The sequence below is a fragment of the Vitis vinifera genome, chromosome 15 (genome assembly GCF_030704535.1).
Source record: "Vitis vinifera cultivar Pinot Noir 40024 chromosome 15, ASM3070453v1".
Taxonomy (NCBI): Eukaryota; Viridiplantae; Streptophyta; class Magnoliopsida; order Vitales; family Vitaceae; genus Vitis; species Vitis vinifera.
Window position 1 is genome coordinate 22,827,614 of NC_081819.1, and position 22,359 is coordinate 22,849,972.

The following is a 22,359-nucleotide window of genomic DNA, read 5'->3' on the forward strand; positions in this document are numbered from 1 at the left end:
AGTGGAAAATTACAGCTCTCCTTTCCTTTCACTATCCACAGTTTTCTCGACAGCCAATCAGACCTTTGACAATTTAGGCGAACAAAACAAAGTTCCAGTTTATCATATTCAATCGCGAAAAAGACATATAACATCGTAGATATCTCCTCCGCATTTGGATTGTTCCACATTAACTGTCACCGTGCATCGGTTATAAGCTTCAATGTCTCATCTACGCTGTTTTTTCCCTCCAAACAACAGAGGGCGGTTTCAATTCTCTGATCTCAGCATTGTTGACTTTACGATAGTTCTCACCCTTCCATGGATGATTGCAGATCTTCTTCACCGCCTCCCAAGGTAATCTCTCATTTTTTTGGCAATGGTATAACCTGGAAGTTTGAATTATTGTGTTAGTTTCGCTGTTTGTTTCTATGGAAAACAAAATAAAAAAGAGTGCAAATGCTCCTGATGCTACTAGTGTTTAGTAACAAATTTTACCAAGTGTCGAAATGACAGTTATGTGGATTTAAGATTTGTTGGAAAGAGCCGATATGGAATGTAGTGGTTAGTCAAAAGAAAATATAATTTCATTTTTCAACAGAGAAAGCAAGAGGGATTAGCTCTGCATGTTTGTTTCTATGGAAAGCAAATCATCAAATTTTACCATAAAATTTCACTTGATAGGACTTTATTTCTGAAGATATCATTGTAAAAATTGTTAATTTTTTAGTGAATACAGATACAGTGTTGTCCAAGATAGATATAAGAACTCACCTTTCTCAGAGGACCTGCAATTGACTTGGTCCATTTGTTTTGATGGAATGCAAAGCCAGAAAACTGATAAAATGCTTCCTTACTAACAGTTCTTTGTTGCAAATTCTATGAACATCTGTCAGCATGATAGTTCTGTAGTTTTTAAGATGAATTTAAAAAAAATTGGGTATGGTGTTGTTCAAAGTAGAAATGAAGTTCCACTTTTCAACAGAGGATGCAACCACAAACCATGGATTCAGAAGGACCATATCAGCTTCTCCACTGCTCTAGTAAGGGTGACAAAGAAGGTGTAATACAAGAATTGGAGAAAGGAGTTGATGCCAATCTAGCTGACTATGATAAAAGAACAGCACTCCATTTAGCAGCCTGTGAAGGCTGCGAAGAAATTGTTGTTCTCCTTCTTGAGAAAGGAGCTGATGTGAACTCCATCGATCGCTGGGGACGCACTGTAAGTTTTGTTTATAGTATTTGATCTTTGTGATTCATTCAATTGGCATTCTGGAGTGTTGAACAAGTATTTTGTGGCAGAAACTTCTGCCACATGTCTGACATAATGTTGGATTTGCATATAACTGTCCACAATTGCATCAGGGTTCTGCTAAAATTGCTGGTGATGGCAATAACATGGCAAGGCAATCTAGAAAATCTCCTAGGAACTAAACTACTTTGATTTTGTTTTGCTTCATTTTTTTCTTCTTGCAATTAATCACTGTGCTGATTTGGTCTCTTCCATGTCTCACAAGCTACTACATCCTAATCACTGACAATATCATATTATTTATAGTCTCAGCACTTCCTTTGTCACTTGAGGGGCTGTTTGAATAATTTCAAAAGCGCCGAGTATCTCCCATTTATTTCCACAGCTTTAGGTTTCACTCCATTATGCCTACGTAGATTGTTGCAGATTATTCCTGTTAGCCTGGCTGTTGTGCAATCAACTTAAAGGATATTCTTGTTGGAAGCATTATGTTCTTCTCCCTGTAGAATATAACTGATGTGAGCCACCTGTGATATGATTATTTTGGCAGCCACTTTCAGATGCTCGCAGCTTTGGTCATGAGAAGATATGCAAGATACTGGAGGCGCAGGGTGGAACAGATCCGGTATATACCCTTTTAATGTGTAAATAATTGGAAGCTTTTACTTAAGCTATGTAAGGAAACATGTTTTTTCTTTTATATAAGTAATTTGCTTTGATCTTGATACTTTCAAATGACAAATGTGTGCTTGTTCATGACACTTACCCATCATGTTTGTGCAGATTCCTCAACCACACAAATACTACTGTTGCTTTAAAAATCTTTATCCAACCAAAAATAAGAATTAGATGACAGATGTGATGTGGGGGAGGTTTTTGTTTCTGTACTGGGTTTTCTTTTTTCCTTCTTTAATGGATCAAATTGTCCTTTACAACAAAGATGCAGGTGGCTACATAATAACCTTCATATCCTTTAGTTTTTAAGAAGTGAAAGATCACAGATAAGATTCACAAGTGTATTTACTGTTATCAGTTTCATGTCAGAGTGTTAACAAATACAATATTCTACTAGGTTGTTTATTTGGATGCTCCCTTTTCTGGTCAGCCCCTCTTAATAATGCTTGAAAAGTTAAAAATTTAGTAAGGTAGTTTAAGGTTTTCATGTCTTACAAACATACAAAACACACATATCTGAGGCCTCTTTTCACTATATGCAACGGGTTAGTTTTTTGCATTCTTTAAAATGTTTATGGATCTGTGCCTTTTGGTTTCAGATAACAGTTACAAAGAAGTAACGAAAAACTAAATGCATGGTAGCAGCTCATATTCCTTAAATAGAAAATCATAGAAAGAGGGTGTGACAAGTATTTGAGAACTCTGACTACGTGAAAATAGATAATAGTTTAAACTTGAAAAGTGAAGAAATAATTGTCAATTAGTTAAATCATTTTATGTGCATATCACACACTGATTCCTTAAGCGTCTAAAGCTTCCAGACATTTTTCTTAAGGGTTCTTTTATGGAAGCCCCTGCATTAAGTTTCACAATTTCTCTGCATAGATATTCCATCTTGAGATTAGCTTTGTTCTTCTATCCTCTTGTTGTTCAGGTGGGGCTTGATTCCCAGACTCCATGCTACGAAATTGATCACACCGAGGTGGACATGGATGAAGCAACTCTTATCGGAGAAGTACTTTCTCTTTATTTCAATTTCTTCAGACAAATATTTACAGTGTGGACACCTTACACCCATTTTAGATTGCCACCTTTAGGCAAAGGGAGTTCCTTTAAAATATTTAACCCTTTCTACATTTAACCTCTCTACTTATTTTATTATTATATATATTCTTGTACTGCACTAAAAATATGTAGCATGGCAGCAGGGAGCATATGGTGAAGTTTATTTAGTGAAGTGGCGTGGAACAGAAGTTGCTGCAAAGACAATCCGTTCCTCCATTGCATCGGATCCAAGGGTGAAGTGAGTTTCTTCATCTTAAGATGGTTAATGGGAATTGTTTTATTGACTTGCTATTGATTTATTAAGCTCATTGATGCTTGCTTCTCCCATTAAAGAGGGGGTTGATATTACTAACTTTGTAGTCTTCCTAGTATCAACAAATGGAAAAACAATCCAATACTAGGAAAATGACATACATGTATTCAACTAGAAAAACTACAATATAATTAGTTTTGATGTTAACTGTTGTTTTACATGGCAAGTTGTAATAATGCTATCTACTTTCAGCTTTTATCTACAATGTTCTGAAATCATCACCAAATTCAAGCCTATGAAAAATCTTTCTTAATTATGTTATATTTTGTCCCCCTAACTTTGATTGTTTTACAGGAATACCTTTTTGAGGGAACTAGGTTTATGGCAGAAACTGCGCCACCCTAATATAGTACAGTTCCTTGGTGTTCTAAAGCACTCTGAGCGCCTTATTTTCCTCACTGAGTATCTTCGAAATGTGAGATTTTCATAATAGGTTTTCATTTTTCTTTTTTTTTTTTGGATTTCCACTCTCTGATCTTTCCATTGATTGAAATGGTTAGGGAAGTTTGTATGATATTTTGAGAAAGAAAGGAAGACTTGATCCACCAGTAGCTGTTGCCTATGCTTTAGATATTGCAAGGTAAATTTTCTTGGTTTTTTTTTTTTTTTTCCTGTAGGTTTTAAGTAGCAATTCTAATTTTAGTAGAACGTGACTTTGGTTTCTCTTGTGATTATTCTAATGAGACGTGCTTTTTCTCTGTAAAGCAGTACAATGTCATTCAATTTAATATTGTTCTTTGGCCCTTGTAACAAATATAATGATCTAAGTGTTATTTAGGGTTTGTCTTGCTGTTCTGTATCTTCAAATGATATGCCATCTAAATAAGGATAGATCAAAATGGAATTTACATATAGGTCCCCCTCATATAGACTCGCACACAGCACAACAAACTAAGGTGCTTATCCTATCATGTGCTTTCTGGAGTACTGTTTTGGCTTCTCATGACAAGGATGTACATTTGGATTGTTTTAACTTACTATCAGTGGGATCCTTCGTGATTTTTTGTTCATTTTTTCTTTTAAATTTTACCAGATCAGTAGCTGCTCTTGAATTTCATGTCTTTAAATAAATACAAGTTTACTTAGTAAATATAACTAAACATTTTCTACATTGGATCATAATTATGTCAAATTATTATGCAATTATTCTGGCAATACTGTAAGCATTTGCCACTAATACAAACTTCTGTAACTTTCCTTTTCTTGTTCCCCTTCCCAAAAAACTTTGATTGGTCACTGAACTTACAAGCAACTATGGTAATTTAACTTTGCAGCCCTTTATTGCATTTGTATTCAATTATGTAACCCACTTTTGCCTCACTCACTTCTAACTCCTTTGATGAACTCATTCTTTGCAAAACTCTGCAGAGGGATGAATTATCTTCACCAGCATAAACCACATGCTATAATTCACCGGGATTTAACTCCAAGGTATTGCAACTTGAACTTTTCTGTTGAAGTTCATTTTGAGAGTATTAGACTGTTGGGTGTGGTCATAAGTCAAAAACCATATGATTTCCAGTCGACTCTTCATCTGTAGTCTGCTCCCCACCTCCCAATGGCAAAGAAAGAATGTCTCACAGTCGTTTCGTTTGGTTCTCACAGAAATGTGTTACAAGATGAAGCAGGACGCCTTAAGGTTACAGACTTCGGTTTAAGCAAAATTGCTCAGGAAAAAGATGCAGTTGGTTACAAAATGACTGGAGGAACAGGTTCATGTAAGATTTTCCATCTTACTGAAAGTCAAACATTTTTTAGTATTTGAAAAAATTCTCAGACAATTTTGTGACATTTTCAGATCGTTACATGGCACCTGAGGTTTATCGCCGAGAATCATATGGGAAGAGTATTGATGTCTTCTCCTTTGCACTAATAGTACATGAGGTACAATTAAATGATTTTTTTTTCATTTTTTAAATTTGGGTTTCAGACCCAATTTTTTTGAGATCCATAAATAGTTTTGGCATTGACTCATCATGGAATGCTCATTTATTACAGTAACCATCTGAATTTCTTAGAAAGTTTTCATGGTAGAACAAGTCTAATTATTAATGTCTCAAAAATGGCTGTGGTTTTTCTTATAGATGTTCCAAGGGGGGCCATCAAATAGAGCAGAGAACGCAGAATATGTTGCAGATAAGCGAGCATATGAAGACTCACGGCCACCTCTCTCCTCATTTGTATACCCCGAACCTATCAAGACGTGAGTAACTGAATTTTCATCAGCTATATTCCTCAACTAGGATGGGCTAAACAATTCACAAAAATAAAAACAAGTGTTGTAGATGGTAACGTCCTATTTTCAGTGATCTTTTCTTTATTTCAAGGACAAAAATCCGCTGGGTAGGACTATCAATGAAGGGTTCTTGTAACTAATCCAAAGTAGTTAACACTTCAAAAATTGTGACTTCCAACATAACGGCACTTAGACACCATATCCGCAACCTTTTTCATAGTTCTCATTAGAAGCCACACCCAAATCAATACATTCATATATGGTGATTGTCACTAAGGAGGAATTTCCCCATGTCACCACAATCATTCACTCAATGACCTTAAGCTGAAAGAAACCCTTATTAGGTCTCTTATGGAATTGTCTAGAATCCTGTTGGGAGAAAATATACTTCTCTGCTGGATTTTATTGATAATTTGAACTGTGGTTTTTAGTTGTTCTTATCTTTGGCATCGTTTTGTTTGTCTAGGTGGCTCCTCTTGTACTCTCTGTGTAGGTGCATCCCTTTTTTTGATAGACCCTTTTTAGTATATCTTTTTGATTTCCCACTTAAAAAAAAAAAAAAACATAAAATACATTTCGGAGTTAGTTGTTTCCAAAACAGGTTTTTGAAAATTATTATAAAATTAGGATGTTTCTCATAACATATTTTAATTATTTTCAGTTGTTTTCTTGGACGGTTTCAAAAAATAATTATTCAAAGAGAATAATTAAAAATAAAATATAGAAGTTATTTTAAAAAAAATTTAAAAACACAAAAATAAATTGAAAACATTTCAAGTTACTAAACAGATTATTGTTCTAGAAAGCATCAAAAAACTCTTTTTGGAAACTGTTTTAAAAAACGTTCAAGACAAACCCCTTTGGTTCTTTTGTTGACGCTTTTCATGTAAGAGTAATTCCCCATTTTTCCTGATTTAGGCTTCTCAGAAACTGCTGGCACAAGAATCCAGAATCGCGACCTACATTTGAAGCCATAATTCTGGAGCTAGAGAAGATCCAAGAGAGTATGATAAGTAAGAAAACAGCCTGCTGTGATTGTGCTATCTTATGAGATGAGCTTCAACATGTTGTTGTGGCTTTAATAACAACTTTTTCCTTTTACTCATAGATTGTTTTCCCCTCTATGGATTGTATCTTTCTTTCCCCATTTTGGTTTGTTAGAATGGATTCCCCTACCCTTAATATATACATACTGAAAGAAGATCAATCACATTGATCTTGTATACATAAACCTCATGCTGAAATTGTAAACGGACTTATATTCTTCTTCATAGTAGTTATCTTTCATCATTGCCTGTACAACCTTGTAAGTAACTCATAGCTGGTATCAATCTTCAGGTACTAAATGAATGTTTTAAGTTTTAACCCATGATGGAAATATCGATGATGATGATGATGAAATTTTTTATTAAGGTAAAAATATATTGATGTTGACATCACAGAATGGATCTGAATAATTAGACATCAATATTTTTATTTCTTTTCACAACTTATCATGAATAAGAAGTTATTTCAGTTTCTCCCTATCAGATTGGAAATTCTATATGATATTTGTAAAGAAAGTTAAATATTGATGAAAAGTTCACTCACTCTTTCAAAGTGGGCACCCTAATTGTAGATACCTTAAATAGAAAGATCAGAACATGTCATGAATATTTTCATTGTTCTCACATCTTGAGCCATATATGATGCATAACCATCACCTTCAAGGGGGATTATATTGTAATTTACAAACTCCAAAAAATAATAATTGGGGCTGCATGAAAACTCTTCTTTAAAAACAGGTTTGGATAATGTGTTTTGATAAACTTTTGACAGAGAATATTTTTTAAAAAATTAATAGTTTTTAAAAAATAAACTTGGTATGTTTTTAGAGTGTTATAAGGAGATAAAAATTAAAATTGTATTTCATATTTAAGTTTTTAAAAATTCTGAACCGGTGAAGAAATTATTTTATGATAGATAAAAAATAAGAAATCAATCGAACAATATGTCTGGGTGGTGTAGTTGGTTATCACGCTAGTCTCACACACTAGAGGTCCCCGGTTCGAACCCGGGCTCAGACATTTGCATTTTTATTTTATTATTGCCACAGTCTTCCATTTCTGTTGGGAGTCTCCCAGGGTCAGAGTATCAACGACACTCAGTGCCACAATCTCATTTCCATTTCTGCTAGGAGTCTCCCAGATTCTCAATATCAACAACACTCACCCAGATTTTTAACATTTTCTCATCTGGATGTTCATCAATTAGTCAAACAATGCAGATTCAGCCACACCCACTTCCAAACTATAGTCTTAGGTCACCAATTTTCTCACCTTCGACCCATTTTCTCATACCTTTCTCATCATCATTCCAACCTACTAAACTTGTCTCTATTCCAAATTTCCCATCTGGGTCTTGCGGCTCACTCAAAAGGATGTCTAAGTCACAAACTGGTTTGAGAAGCTATGGTGGTTTGGTTAGTGTCAGATGTGAGGCTTTACAGGGAAAAGAGGATGATGGGTTCTATATGAGGAGGTGTGTGGAGCTGGCAAGGAAGGCTATTGGCTGTACAAGTCCTAATCCCATGGTTGGGTGTGTCATTGTGAAAGATGGAAAGGTTGTTGGCGAAGGGTTTCACCCAAAAGCTGGGCAGCCTCATGGTGAGGTAAACCCCAAAATCTCTCTCTTTTTTCCTTAAGCTCTGATTGGTTGTTGAGAATATGCAGGAAAATGAAAAAGATAGAATTTTGAATGTTCGATTTTTCACTTTTTGGGACCTGAAGTAATCTGATATAATATTTCTGGGTTAAATTTCAATTGTCTTTAAATGATTATAAGCATTTTGTTTGCGTCTCATTTAAAATAGTACTATTGCTCAGAAAATTAAACCTGTTTCTGGTTCTTTTATGTTCGATTTTTCACTTTTTGGGACCTGAAGTAATCTGATATAATATTTCTGGGTTAAATTTCAATCGTCTTTAAATGATTATAAACATTTTGTTTGCATCTCACTTGAAATAGTACTATTGCTGAGAAAATTAAACCTGTTTCTGGTTCTTAAAAGATGTAACTTCAGTATTCTAACCAATAATGTGTTAGCCTCATTGTGACTTTGGATTGCAAGCGTATGTATTGATGTAGTTTTTTATCATATTGATGTTGGATGTGGATTTTGAACTATTGGGTTTTTTTTTAAGAAACATGGTTAGAGGAAAATACAGATTTGATTGAAGGTTTCTGTTATGAATGTACAACAGCTGATGAGTTATTTAAGTCAGGGGGTTCAATTTGCAGGTTTTTGCTTTGAGGGATGCCGGGGATTTGGCCGAGAATGCAACTGCATATGTGAGCTTGGAACCATGCAATCATTATGGGCGAACACCACCCTGCACTGAAGCACTAATTAAAGCCAAGGTGAAAAAGGTTGTAATTGGGATGGTCGATCCAAATCCTATTGTGGCTTCAAAGGGGGTGGATAGATTGAGAGATGCAGGAATTGAAGTCACTGTGGCTGTGGAGGAAGAACTATGCAAGAAGCTTAATGAAGCCTATATACATCAAATGCTGACAGGGAAGCCCTTTGTCACGCTGAGGTAAACTTATGCTTGTAATTTGAAGAAGAAAGTAAGCCATATATAGTGAGTTGGATAGAGTTCTTTCCATTGACACTATTTTGGTTTTCTCGATTTTTTTGATTGATTTGCTCAAACAATTCATTCCTGGATGTTGCCTTCAATGTTATTTTAAAATGTGGATTTGGATCTTGGCTCTTTTCCGAATACCTGCACATTATCAATCTGTGCTCAAGTAAATATGAATATGAAACAATTCTTCTTAGCATCCTCTCATTGTTCTGCAGATATTCTCTCTCAATCAATGGCCACATTTTGGATCAGCTTGGAGAAGGAGTTGAGGAGGCCGGTGGATACTACTCGCAATTGGTACAGGAATATGATGCAATAATTCTTTCTCCAACAACTGTAACTGAGAAGTTTTCTTTTCCTGCCTCCCAAGAACCTGGAGCCAATCAACCTCTTCATATTTTGATAGCAAAAAGTCCCATCTCACCGAACCAAATCCCCATTCCCCACACAGAAGCAACTTCTAAGGTGATAATCTTTGCTGACAATGAGACTGCTGTAGAGCCAGAAATGGTTCAAAAGGGAATTGAAACAGTGGTTTTGGATCAGATAAATTTGAATGCAGTCCTAGAATATTGTAAACGTCAAGGATTATGCAGCATTTTGCTGGATTTAAGGGGAAATTTTGGCTATTTTGAAGACCTTCTCAAACAGTCTCTTGAAGAGAATTTGCTGCAAAAGGTTGTGGTGGAAGTATTGCCATTTTGGAGCACAAATGAAGAAGAGGGACTACCCTTGGCTTTGAAGAATCTGAGGAAAGGAATTAGATTAAAGAATATAACTTCTAGGAACTCAAATGACAGTGTTGTGCTGGAGGGATATCCCTGAGGCAAATTAGACACATGGTGAGCAAGTGCCAAACTATTGCAATCTTCTCTGGAAACCCAGTTGCTGCACTGCACATGGAGAACACTGAGTTGATTGAATGGTCGTGAGTTTTTCCTTCCTTCCTCTGCTTGGGAAGAAATGGAAGTGTTAACATTTTCTCTGTTTTCCCCTCTTGTAGATGTATTATCATGAATCGAATTTTTCTTAATAAAAAAATTCTAAGAAGCATCCTCCCAAACACCTCATGGCAGAATTAAGTATTGGCATTATAATTTATGCATTGAAAACCATGAAGAATGACTTAAAATCATACATTGCCCACTTGTTGCTTGGCATGTTAAATATTTTAAGGTTGAAGGTTTGAAGGTAGCCTTGATCTGGTTGAGTATTGAGTAGTTCTGATGGAGAAAAATGATTCATTTAGCTGTTTGGGTTGTGTTGAGTTGAATACGGTGCCGGTGGGAATTGACATATAGAAAGTACTTGACATATAGAAAGTACATTTTTTGATACCTATTAAAAAAACATCATCAATTAGATGGTGCTATACACATGTTTTCAAATCTCATTCTTTGTACTCTAGTTTCATTTGTGTGTACCTTTGTATCTTGGTTTCAGTGCTATACACATGTTTTCAAATCTCATTCTTTGTACTCTAGTTTCATTTGTGTGTACCTTTGTATCTTGGTTTCGTTTGTTTTTACCCTCGATCTATGACCTATATCTTACTATACATATTCAATAGTCTGAATTTTTTGTTCTGTAGGGTACCGTTATAGCATCTTTACATTTGCCTGCAATTTGGTGATTTTCTCATTGATGGGCAAAGCATCAACTCAACAAATTTACATGCTCTGTGATTCTCATTGATGGATCTGCATTAACTCAAATGGTTTAATAAAGTTTCAAGATGAATTCTAGTTTCTGTAAAGGTGTAATCTTGTATTATATTGAGCAACAAAATTTTAGCATATATACACATACATGCACCACAAAATGGGTTCCACAAGAGTGAACCAGTTGAGCTTTACAAATCTGTGTGAGGTGGTTTTGATAACAGGAGGCGTAGATGACTCCCAGCTCTTAAAGACTGGGAGAGAATTTCTTCAACCCAGTTTTCTGTCCACTTCAGAACTGGGCCTGCCATTAGGTGAGTGCTCATCTGCGTGGTTCTTTCTTTTTGCAATGAGTTGTGCTTGAATCAACTTCTCACTGGCAATTGCTTCTTGAATGTTGTTATGAACTAGTTTGCAGAGCTCGTCCAGTGCAAGCATTGGAAATGGTTCTTCAATGAGAACACCCACCTGCAAAAGCTCTAGGGAGATTAGAGGAAGCTAGAAAGTATGAATGAGTGAATAGCAGAGAGTCCACAGGGGAGAGAAAGAAAGAGACTTCTTCAATGCAGAAGAGAGAAGCAGCACTGATGAAAGTAGCAGGAACCACAATCCAGTTGCAGTCCTCCCAGAGGATGATGGGGAGAGTGAGATGCCAGAGGACCAGAAACCTTGAGGTCAGGCGGGTATATGAGAGAGGGATAGGAATGCCCATGAGCTGCTCACAAACACCAATACCCTCATGGAAACAAGATAACTTTGACTCCTGCATCATAATGTAGAAGTTATGTTAACATTAGTGATCTTTTTATTCCATGTAGTCCCTATATTTGGTGTGTATTTATGTAGTGAAAGACTCAATCATGTGTAATGTAATGACCACTCCCTATATTTAGGGTTTGGGTTATTACATGTGTAATGCAATAACCTGGTTTCCCTTGTGGTGTCTCCCCCTAATCGATGTAGAAATCACACACAACACATGGCTTTAAAACACTTCATACGACACTGTCGTCATCTATCTCATGAGATTGTAGGGCAAACAATACAATGCCCCTGTTACAAATATTGTCATTGACCCTCAAGGTCCAGACTCATCTTTATATATAGTGTTAGGAACTTCTCTTCTTACTGGGATGTTACATATAAGTGTACAATGTGAGAATGCTCTCTGGCACTTTGATGCATTAACAGAAAATTGAGTGAAGTTGACTAATCCAAGAGGGAAGTTACCAACACATGTCGCTTGGCATCGTCCAGGTTTAGCAGCTGGAGGCTTTGAGAAATGAACTCAATGATGCAGCGGGGTCGATGCTTTGAACTCAGAACTACTGCTAGATCATCCACCTCAAGCAAATTCTGAAGGTCTTGTCTTATATCTGAGCCATAGATTACATGACACTGCATTTGAGAAAGTTTATAGCACTATCATTTTATCTCACATTTGAGCTCAATCCAACCAAATCATAGTAGATGATAAGAAAATGGGTGTGTCTGTAGCATGACTGATTCCAAAGAGGAATATTTCCAACCTTCAAGCCAAAGGGTCATCAATTTTTAGTGGAGAATGAAGGTCACTTTGATAATATACTTTTGAAAATAATTATCAAAAAATGATTTTGAAGAATAATTTTTGAAAACCATTCTCAAGTGTTTTCAAAAGCAAAATCCTTTTCGATTTATACCTAATGTGCACTTCTTGGTATTTCTATTCAAATGCTGATTCGCTCAATTCAATCTAGATTCTAGGGTCTTCACTTACTTCCCAACAAAAAACCACACTATATGGATTGCTATAAAATTTGCACAACACGTGTTTGATAAAATGAAGCATCACCAACCTTGAGAGCAACAGGAAATGCCATGATATACTGCAAGAGCGCCTTCTTCAGCAATGCATCGCCCGAGCTCTCAACCCCCGCTACCACTTGCCTGGCAAAGTCATTAGTCCCTGCAATGATCTTAGTCCAAGCCTTCCTGCCTTCTTCAAACCTCGAATAGGACGCCTCGGTCCTGAAAACCAGCAAAAGAGCCAAGGCAGGCGCTGTCAACTGGTAGGGCAGTGATGAGGCCCTCAATAAGGGGAAGAACTCCGGTAACCAGTGAAAGGTAACTGCTGAATTGTAACTAGCAACGATCACTGCCACTGAAGTGAAGGCGATCACCGGAGGAATCAATGATAGAATTACCCGCGAAGAAAAGCTGGATAACAGGTGCCTGACATGGCGCCTAGAACTTCTATGCTCCACCCAAGTTTCATGGTTGTATAAAGACCTTTTCTGCTGCATTCCACGTTCTTTTATGGCATCAGCCCAGTCGGGAACTGTCCGGAGAATTGAGATTAGGGTTAGGTTTTGGGTGGAGGAGGGAGGGGGTGGTGAGTCCGCTGAGCGTGAAGAGAAGACTCTGAAGGAGAGTTTGGTAGGTTTGGAGGGCAAGGGTAGGAAGTGAAAATTCGGGATTGTTTTGAGAGAAGAATAGGGTGCTAAGTTTGTGGGTAGTTGAATTGAGTGGGTGGGTTTTCTCATTTGTGGGAATTAGGGTTAGGGTTTTCAGAGGAAGAAGAGAATCAAGAGATGGAGAGGACATGTTAGGGTTCGAAAGGAGTGAGACTGAAGTTAAAGAGAAGTGGATTAGCAGTTAGAAACGGTTGTTTGTGAATGAGGTTTTTACACATATTCATATGCATTTGGATAAAATATTAGTCGGCACTATTTTCACATCTGCTGTTACCATTTGTTGTCACAGCCCCCCATCTCTGCCATTGATCTTATAGACAAACTGATTAAATGGGTCCCATCTACTGTTGGTCAAGGTGCTGTGACCATCACATGCAACACTCAACATATATACTGAGAGGTAGTTGAGAGAAGTTACTCTTCCTCCACAAGAAATACCCTATCAATTCTTACTGAAATCTCCACCATAAAATTTAAGCCGTCTGATGAGGATACAAACATAAGACCCGAAAAACGTCAAAACATACATATATGATATATAACCTAAATAACGATATATTTTGGGCACCTGCCAAGCACCTTGTGACACTATACTGATCAAGTAAATATAAAGAAAACAACTCCCTCAAAACATTTAAAATCCTAAGAGGAGGACAAACGGGAGACTATTTGATGAAACCCACCTTCTTGATTAAATCTAACATGAATAGGTTAAAAAAAAAGAAGGAAAAATCGCAAAAGAAGGTGCCATTCCCTGTATTTTCGCAGGAAAATTTGTAGTATTTTTCTTCGAGACAATACTTAGAAGAAGCTTCCTTTGATGAGATTTGTCCTTGCTTTTTCCATTTGAGTAAATCCTGCGCAAGGGTTCTAGAGAACTTGAAATCTCATGGCTAAAAGTCATCTCTTCTGTACTTGATATCAATGTGCAGAGCCATCAACTAATGGATTTGAAAACCCTTTTCTTGATTCAGAAATGGGCTAATGAGAATAAAAAGTCAGCTTCTTTAGAGAGGCAACCAACAGAACCTGTCATTTCCCTCACAATGGCCACTGAGACCAAAAAAACAACCAAAGAAATTATATGCAGACTCAATTGATGACCTCCAAGCCAGTAGTAGCTATAGTGTAATCAGAGAGCATGCTTCCTTCATGGATTCACAAAGAGCATTCCGGCAGAGCACAATGCTTTGCATATACATGCTTTCTACCCTGAGCACATTGAGGGTTTTAAATACCGGAGCCAACCCAAGAAGTTACATCTTATGCAAAATAACCAGCAAAACACATTTGCCTCATAAAAAGAAGTCCTAAATGCTTTGTTATGAAGGGATAAAGAACCATAATGCAAAATATATATATACATTTCACAAGTAGTAAGTACATCATTCATTTAACTTCTAATGTTCTCATCAAAGTGAGAAACTGAGCAAGAAGTCAACAAAGTAATCCCCTGAAAAGAACATAGTTTCACACTGCAAATATCCGAACTCAGCCAGATTATAAAAACCTTAATTGAAAGCACTCTGCCTATACAAAGGCTGTTCGTTCAAAAGATATGGATATTACTTCGCACTGTTGGAGCCCAGCTTCCTGTCACTTTCCTGGGGAGTCCTTTTCTGACCCAAAGATGAACTCTTTTACAGAACGCTCTGCTGAATGAATAGCATTCTTAATCTGTGATTGCAAGTCAATGCCATCAGAACTCAATAAGGCATATCAAAATAATTGGTAATCATTAATGGTAAAACAACAAATATTTACAACAACCAATAACTAAAAAGTGCAGTGGTGCAAGTTGTATACTAAAATGTAGATCTCCATAGGTTTTCAAGAAGCTTCTACATGTTAGCAAGTCTGCTATATAACATGAAACTGCTCATACAGATGTTTCACAAAGCTGACTCCTTGCTCATACTCTTCCTGAAAAATGAGCACATATGTAACAGGAGAGAACTTCATGGGAGTTGACATTCCAATATTACTAAGCTTATAAGCTGGATTTCTAGATCATCCAATTAATACTCATGTGACTGCTAGAAGAACACACAAGATATGATTCCTGAGAGGAGATAAAAGGCTATTTCTCAAGGTCCAAATCAGTGTTATGTAAGAATATCATGTCTTATACTATGTCATCATTTTCAAATTTTCTCATTCAAGAAAACCGGATACTGCTTTTTATTAAAAATAACTTAGGTTGACATTACAAGTCATTCTTCCTGGAAGCTAAAATCTAACACTATCATTTTCTGGGGGTTCCAGAAAATCTTGTGCTTGTGAATTGAACTCTATATAAGATTGGGTCCTAAAAAGCCCTAGCAAACACTGCACAATGATCTGAAAAGGTCTCATAAGTTATAAGTTTTGCTTCCAGGTGAGTAGGCTTGTAAATGAAAACTTGCAGACCATATTATTCTGGGAATAAATAGATTGAACTTGAGCTAAGATTTCAATCAAATTAAGGTTGGGTAAAAATTATAAGCTTTGGTTATTACCATATTCTTAAAATAGGACTTTATTTTTGTGCATCAGGGAAGAGTGCAAGATGGTCAATTTTGTAGTGGAAGGGGGCCATGGTGATTTTTTCCCCCAAAAAATAACAGTATGATTTCAGGAGAGAATTCGAAAACAATATCCCAGAATCCCAACAAACCATGTAAAATATGATATCTGTCATTTGTTCATAATTTTCATAATTTTCAATGATCCATCAAACCTGAGAATCACATCTTCCCATAGTAAAAGAAACCAATAGCACTTCATTCACAACTCCTACTAATCCAATACTCTCAGAGAAATCTTGACAAAGATTGAGAAGTGTAAGTCACCAGCAGAAACGGGGAAAAAGAAGAAAAAAGAATAAGAAGAGGATCAACATGGCTTAAAGGAGAGAGATGGAGAGAAGATCCAATTGGGAAAACAATCATATCAAGTAAACCCGGAAACTAGAAAGTGCATATCAATCGAAATCGAAGAAGAACAAATTCAAACTCATCTTCCCAAACAATGAAAACCTAGCAACTCATCCACACAATACAAAAGCAATCAAACAACTAATTAGCAATATTCCACAAACCCAACATAAAAAAGCCCCCATATTTGCAAAGAATTATCAGATATTGGAGCAACCCCATCAAAAAATAATATCAGCAAAGAATCTGTACATCACAGAAGTAAATCAGTGGCTTTCAAACGTAAAGAGACACGACAAATCAGGGAAAGCCCATATCAGAAACTTCAAACAAATTGCGAAATGCCCCATTTCTACCCCAATTCCACCTAATAATCCCCAGAAAAAATAGGAAAATTTTGAAAATACATAAAAATATGTAAACTTACAGGGTCAAGAGCATTGGGTTCGGCACCGTAATCAGCAGTAAGGAGAAAATATGAAGCAGTGGCAGTAGCCACCATTGTTGTTCTCCTCACAAGCTTGTCCGTTCTTGGATTCATCAGGATACTCTTCTGCTTACTGCTCTCTGGGAGATGGGAGTAGAACATTTTGGGAAGCTGTTAGCATCCTCGTACGGCGCGTATCAAAACGCTGCGTTTTGGTAAATATTGAAACGGTGGAACCTTTTCAGGGATGCTTCGGAAACGGAGAAAGTTATAACGTTTTAAAATTAAAAATTGTCTAAAAATAGTTTTAATTTTTATTTTAAAAACAAAAATACAAAATAGAAATTGATGTAAAATTGTCACCTCATTTCTTGCTTTATTTTACATGAAGATTAAAAATAAAATAATTTTAAAAAAGTTTCACAAGATATCTTATTATATTAATTTGAGAAGTATCAAATAAATTAATCAAATTTTCATTTTTAAAATGGCTCTCAATTTTTGTCATGTTTTATACTTTACTTCACATATTCAAAACTCAACACTTTATTCTTCTGATTTATTAAAATGCAACACTTTACCTATAAACTTATTAAAAAGTTAATAAATAATTTATTAAGTAAAAAAATAATGTTAAAATGTAAAGAAAAATAATTGAAATGCATAAAAAACATTTATTACCCAAGTTCAAAGTCATTATATTTTACAATTTCATATGAAAATCACGAATAATCATATAAATATTTCTCTAAAATAAAAATATAAAAATCAAAAATGACAACTATTATATTTAAAGGCATTTAAAAATTTTCATTTTAAGATTATTAATTCAAAGTTGATTTTCCCCCATTTTATGCTAGTGTTTCAACTAAAGTGATCAATCTCTTTTGTAATTTTATCGAAGGGTTTGTAATTGAGGGCAAAATATTTGATATTTAAAAGGTAAAATATCGGGTTTTGAATATAAGGTAGCAAAATGTAAATATGTTAAAGGGGGGTAAAATGTATTTACCCTTTTTTAAAATTTGAGGAAGAAAAAAAATTAACAATTTATTTGAATATGCTTCAGAAAAACATGATTAATAATGGTTTAAAACAATTTTTAACAACTTATTTTAAAATAGGTCGTGTTTTTAAATAATTTTGAAATATATATTTTTAAAATAGTTAAAGGAATAATTAAAAAAATAAAAATAGTTTGAGAACTTTTACATAAATCTAGTTTTACATTTGAATTCTATTCCTAAAAGTAATTCAAAATTGCTTTTAAAAACTATTTTCAAAAATTGTTTTTAAAAATGGTTTTTGAAAACGGTAATAAGATTTAATTATCTTTTAAATATTTTCTGAATTTTTGTATTTATTTGAGAAGATGTAATCCTAATTATAAAATAAGTAAATATTTTATTTCCCCTTTTTTTTTTTTAACTTCCAAGGTGTCAATTTATTACTTGAAAATAATTAACCAAACAGAGGATTAGCTTCCTTCTATATAATATGTTTTCCATATCAACCTCCGACTTGTAACCAAACACCTCCTTTCCCTGTCTTCCTCCTCTGTACCCGCAAGCCACAACTGTAACTCCCCAAACCCACTTCCACAGTCCAGACCCAGGAATGGAAGAACCAAACCCAGCTCAAACCAACCCAACCCCACCTCCAAACGCTCCCCAAAACCTCCCTCCTCCACCTCCTCAGCCTCCTACTTCTCTCCCTCAAAAGACCAAGAAGAGGTCACTCGACAGTAATGTCAGCATCCAAAACTCTAAGTACTTCAAGACGAGAGCTGTTGTTAAAGATCTTCGTCCTCATTTCATTGAGGTATACTGTTCAAACGCCATTTAACTTTAGCTATAATTCATTCAAAGCTTGTGCTAGTTTTGAGGTTTTCTAGGTTTCATGTATGGGGATGTAGGGTTCAGACCCATTAATAAACAAGCATTACTGTTCATGATTTGTACTGGTTTTGAAGAATTTGTTGATTTCATTTCTGGGTTTGTGTATGGTGGGCATTTTTAGAAAATTAACTAGGTTTTGAGATCAAATTAATCATTTTTCAGTATTGTTTTTGTAAAGGTGTTGGAGTTAGGTGACATGGGTTTGGAAGTATTAGGGTTTATATGGAGTTTAAGATCTTGTTGACTGGATCCTAAAAGGGGGAAAATTTGTGAGGCTTGTAGTGCTTGACATAATCTTCCTTGATAGAATTAATTATCTCAGAATTTACTTTACAATGTTCAACATTGAGTAGTGTTTTTGCAGTTCTCATTTCGTTCCAGTCAATTGCTTTATCAGTTTTAAGGGACTGAGTTCTGATGGAAATGACAATTGCGAATATTACTGCCTATTGCCTTGGTGGAAAATGGAAATGAAATTGGTAAAGAAATGTAACAATGCTGTTGTGCAAGATTGAATTTCATTTTTATATGGCAAACTTTGTTATTGAAGAATTTGCATCAAAGCTCAAAAGCTGATCTCTGGTCAATTGCTGCAAAGCGGCATATCTAAAAAAAAATAAAGAAGTCATGTTCCTTGCTTTGAGAGAAGATTTAAATTGTTATCAACAGAGTGTCTGTAGCCTTGTGCTGCAACCATGATGATCAAGGAATTTTTCTATGACCATTTACAGATGTACTCTCTCCAGACATCAAAAGGACTTTAAATCTTGAGCAAAGCCTAGAATCTTAAAGGTCATCATCTCTGTTTCGGCTGAAGGTTCTCTATGTTGAGATCGGTTTTAGTCTCATGGCATCATTTTCAAGATTGTCATATTGTAATGACCAATAAAAAAACAAAATCAATGGTGCATTTTGTTCATGTTTACTAATAACAGATGTGTTTTTTACATTCTCACTATATTAGTGCATTGAATTTTTTCATTGCTTGATATATTATGTAGTTTATGTTGTTGCATGAAGGTTCTAAAATTTGCTTGTTGTGAAGGTTCTCCGTTCCCCTGACTTTCGGAATTGCAAGGCAGCCAATGAAATTCGAGAACGTAAGCTCTCTGAGATGCATCTTTTGTCTTTCACATGTTTAAATGAGTAAATATACCATATATCCTCATTGCAAATATTCTTTCTATGTTGGTATGCTTCAGTGTTCATCTTACTCAAATGTCAATTCTTTGTGGAAACTCTGAAGCGGGTGTTGTACAGTTCTCTTTATGACTTTAGATTAAGGTTATTATCTTTCTAAAAGTGGCACTCCTATTGTATTGTGTTTTTGCCATTTGGGAACAATGAGATGTATCTAGCCCTGGCATCATTTTGGGCCAAACCTACTAAAATTCATTGTGGTGCCGCCATGTTGGGCATCTCATCTTGTAACACTGATTGGCATGTCAAATCACTTTGTGTATAGATTATGAGTAGAAATTCTCAGTTCATATGAAAAATTAGAGGCACCTCAGAGCCTTATCTTTTAACTTTTCCAGAAAAAAAACCCTGCAAGGTTAGATATCGTGTGTCTCTTCTTGTTTTTTTTTCTTTCCATTTTGGCTTGCTTGGGGGGTTATGTAGGATGATGGGGTTGGTTTGGTTTTTTTTTAACATGTCAGATTCTTACTAATCTCATAATTTCTGCAATGCAACCTCATTTATCTTGCTCAAATTTACTTTCTTACTGCTAAAGGTATGAACAAACCCATTCTCAATCTTTTTTTTTAGCTGATTCATGTAACTAAACAAAAGTAGATGGGATCTCTGATACTCGGACTCTTCAACTTCACCCAATGTACCTGTGTCAGCATAACATGAGAAGGGTATGGGTGTGGGGTCCTTGTTAGATACTTCTATTTTGCTTTGGATATTCACTATTTTGATTTTTTTTTATTTTTTAAAAATAAAGAGAAAAGAAAATGAATTTTTGTCATCAAGGATTTGTTATTTTTTGAGTCTAATTGACTTCTAATTGATTTGTTCCTTTATAATATCATATCCAAGTATCATTCTAGATAATTTTTCAGCAGAATCCTTGTATCCTAAACTTTGAGTTGTGAAGGATCATACACTTAGACTTGCACTGAAAATCAACACCCATACTTGAATCCATGTGACATAGGATGGGATTAGCCTCATTGAGCTGAATATGAATGTTCTGTAGTGAAGTTTTTCTCTTGCAGAATTTCACAACATTTGCTTCTCGGGAACTTAAATATGTTTTGATGTTTATTTCATTTGCTAGATTCAGCTCACGTAGTTTCTTTTTCTTTTTCTTTTTTTCATCTTCTTTTTTTGATAAAGTTTATTTTCAATTCAAATGGTTTTCTTGATTACTTGGTTTCTTGTCTTTCACAGACCATGTGAAGCCTATTCTTCAAGATCTCAATTCATAATGGTGTATAAAAATGAAGATTTATTCATTTTGGCTTGCTTGATGATCCTAGATTCAAATTTGACTTGGCTGACCAATTTGTTCAAGAACCTTTACAAGCTTGGGACCTGGCTTGCCCAAAAGCTGTGAACCTAATCCTTCTCCTCTGTGAAGCTAGAGTGCAAAAAGCAATCATGAGCTTCACAGAGTAGAAGGATTAGGTTCACAGCTTTTGGGCAAGCCAGGTCCCAAGCTTGTAAAGGTTCTTGAACAAATTGGTCAGCCAAGTCAAATTTGAATCTAGGATCATCAGGATCTTGATTACCTCATTTACAAACAGTTACAGTTTTCCTACAACTGCTCTTTGCATGATAATTATACTGAAAGTCATGTCAAAAGGAGCCATTAATCTAATACATGGCTTCAGGCCATCCAAAAGGGTATGAAAGCTCTTATCAAGAGCTTCTTGACTTCTCTGATACTAATCCAAACAGGACCATAAAACAACAATATCCAGCTCCATGCTTATTGGCCTTTGTTGTTGTGCCAATGACTTGGAGCCAGATCAAAGAATTGATAGAACCTAGTCTGTGATATCACTGCTCTTTTCCTTTGGTTGCTGAAGCCATATATGCCCATTCAACTTTCAATTTGCAGAGCTGAAGGTTCTGATGGATCTATACAAACAGATGACAGCAGAAACAGTCTCCATAGGGAAGTGTAAAAATGTGCCAGAAGCTCAGCCAACATTAAGTGAAAACAAGGATGGACAAAAGCCCCATGAGCGACACCAAGATGTTAAGCAGGCAGAGCAGTCAGTACCAGACTGCGCATTTGCAAAACCATCTGAAGATATGCCTTTTCCAACAGCAAATCTCTCTGAGAAGCAACGACCTGAAGATGGCTGGGCTCAGGGAACATATGTTGTAGGAGGATCGGCTTTCGGCTGGAATTTCATCACATTCCCTGGCAGCAAACCTGCTTACTATGGTGTTACAAAAGAGACTTTTCGAGCTGCTGCAAAGTAACTCCTCTTTCTTCCCTCAGCACTGTGGCCTGACCAAAAGTGAATTCACATTCTGCTAATTCTCCCTCTCCGTCCCTCCCCACCAGCCTGATTGAAGATGATGATAATGCAGCTGGCTTTCATAGAGACCATTTACTTTAGACTCATTTCTATTAGTCTGATATTTATCTTGCTTGAAAAAAGAGTTGAACGAAATGGGGGATTGAAATGTGTACATGCCTTTGGATGACAATACATGGTATTCCTGTTGTAGTATTTTAAGAGTGTTGAAAAATGGATCTTGCTTTTTGTTTTATGCTTCTGTAAAAGCTATAAAATCCTGTACTCTGTTATATGGTAATAGGAAGTTGAAGCACTCTCGAACCATATCAGATGGCAGGATACATTATGAAAACTGAATCATCATCAGG

General features: G+C 35.8%; 5 protein-coding genes and 1 non-coding gene across 6 annotated transcripts; 4 read left to right on the forward strand and 2 right to left on the reverse strand.

Moving 5' to 3' along the window:
- The first annotated feature begins 982 nt into the window (after nt 1-982).
- Nucleotides 983-6,768, forward strand: LOC104881914 (serine/threonine-protein kinase VIK). The gene is made up of 12 exons (XM_059743061.1): nt 983-1,201; nt 1,345-1,380; nt 1,782-1,856; nt 2,841-2,921; nt 3,115-3,209; nt 3,579-3,699; nt 3,785-3,864; nt 4,653-4,715; nt 4,890-5,002; nt 5,083-5,168; nt 5,369-5,487; nt 6,439-6,768. The coding sequence occupies exons 1-12, from the start codon at nt 983-985 to the stop codon at nt 6,569-6,571; spliced, it is 1,221 nt and encodes a 406-aa protein (XP_059599044.1). The 3' UTR covers nt 6,572-6,768.
- Nucleotides 6,769-7,512: 744 nt separating this feature from the next.
- On the forward strand, nt 7,513-7,586 carry TRNAV-CAC (transfer RNA valine (anticodon CAC)). The gene has a single exon. It is a non-coding gene; the product is annotated as a tRNA-Val (tRNA).
- Nucleotides 7,575-10,212, forward strand: LOC100246468 (riboflavin biosynthesis protein PYRD, chloroplastic). Its single transcript, XM_002273843.4, has 3 exons — nt 7,575-8,170; nt 8,800-9,098; nt 9,365-10,212. The coding sequence occupies exons 1-3, from the start codon at nt 7,781-7,783 to the stop codon at nt 9,972-9,974; spliced, it is 1,299 nt and encodes a 432-aa protein (XP_002273879.2). The 5' UTR covers nt 7,575-7,780; the 3' UTR covers nt 9,975-10,212.
- A 683-nt stretch (nt 10,213-10,895) lies between these two features.
- Nucleotides 10,896-13,474, reverse strand: LOC100251611 (voltage-dependent chloride channel 1, chloroplastic). Its single transcript, XM_002273808.5, has 4 exons — nt 12,649-13,474; nt 12,041-12,208; nt 11,367-11,573; nt 10,896-11,278 (listed from the first exon to the last, which is right to left on the reverse strand). Exons 1-4 carry the CDS (start codon nt 13,333-13,335, stop codon nt 11,081-11,083), a joined length of 1,260 nt encoding a protein of 419 aa, XP_002273844.1. The 5' UTR covers nt 13,336-13,474; the 3' UTR covers nt 10,896-11,080.
- A 1,135-nt stretch (nt 13,475-14,609) lies between these two features.
- On the reverse strand, nt 14,610-16,785 carry LOC100267043 (uncharacterized). Its single transcript, XM_002272679.3, has 2 exons — nt 16,609-16,785; nt 14,610-14,943 (listed from the first exon to the last, which is right to left on the reverse strand). Exons 1-2 carry the CDS (start codon nt 16,768-16,770, stop codon nt 14,863-14,865), a joined length of 243 nt encoding a protein of 80 aa, XP_002272715.1. The 5' UTR covers nt 16,771-16,785; the 3' UTR covers nt 14,610-14,862.
- A 1,295-nt stretch (nt 16,786-18,080) lies between these two features.
- LOC100244723 (uncharacterized) lies at nt 18,081-22,242 on the forward strand. The gene is made up of 3 exons (XM_002272600.4): nt 18,081-18,429; nt 19,552-19,606; nt 21,580-22,242. Exons 1-3 carry the CDS (start codon nt 18,226-18,228, stop codon nt 21,948-21,950), a joined length of 630 nt encoding a protein of 209 aa, XP_002272636.1. The 5' UTR covers nt 18,081-18,225; the 3' UTR covers nt 21,951-22,242.
- The last annotated feature ends 117 nt before the right edge of the window (nt 22,243-22,359 follow it).

Coding starts and splice junctions, on each gene's coding strand:
- LOC104881914 (XM_059743061.1), top strand. CDS start 983: ATGGATTCAGAAGGACCATATCAGCTTCTCCACTGCTCTAGTAAGGGT. Junction 1,381..1,781: donor CTGGTGATGGCAATAACATG/GCAAGGCAATCT, acceptor TTATTTTGGCAG/CCACTTTCAGATGCTCGCAG. Junction 3,865..4,652: donor TATGCTTTAGATATTGCAAG/GTAAATTTTCTT, acceptor AAAACTCTGCAG/AGGGATGAATTATCTTCACC.
- LOC100246468 (XM_002273843.4), top strand. CDS start 7,781: ATGCAGATTCAGCCACACCCACTTCCAAACTATAGTCTTAGGTCACCA. Junction 8,171..8,799: donor CTGGGCAGCCTCATGGTGAG/GTAAACCCCAAA, acceptor TTCAATTTGCAG/GTTTTTGCTTTGAGGGATGC. Junction 9,099..9,364: donor AAGCCCTTTGTCACGCTGAG/GTAAACTTATGC, acceptor ATTGTTCTGCAG/ATATTCTCTCTCAATCAATG.
- LOC100251611 (XM_002273808.5), bottom strand. CDS start 13,335: ATGAGAAAACCCACCCACTCAATTCAACTACCCACAAACTTAGCACCC. Junction 12,209..12,648: donor CATTTCCTGTTGCTCTCAAG/GTTGGTGATGCT, acceptor TCTCAAATGCAG/TGTCATGTAATCTATGGCTC. Junction 11,574..12,040: donor ATGCCAAGCGACATGTGTTG/GTAACTTCCCTC, acceptor ATTATGATGCAG/GAGTCAAAGTTATCTTGTTT.
- LOC100267043 (XM_002272679.3), bottom strand. CDS start 16,770: ATGTTCTACTCCCATCTCCCAGAGAGCAGTAAGCAGAAGAGTATCCTG. Junction 14,944..16,608: donor AACCCAATGCTCTTGACCCT/GTAAGTTTACAT, acceptor TTGCAATCACAG/ATTAAGAATGCTATTCATTC.
- LOC100244723 (XM_002272600.4), top strand. CDS start 18,226: ATGGAAGAACCAAACCCAGCTCAAACCAACCCAACCCCACCTCCAAAC. Junction 18,430..19,551: donor TTCGTCCTCATTTCATTGAG/GTATACTGTTCA, acceptor CTTGTTGTGAAG/GTTCTCCGTTCCCCTGACTT. Junction 19,607..21,579: donor AGCCAATGAAATTCGAGAAC/GTAAGCTCTCTG, acceptor TTCAATTTGCAG/AGCTGAAGGTTCTGATGGAT.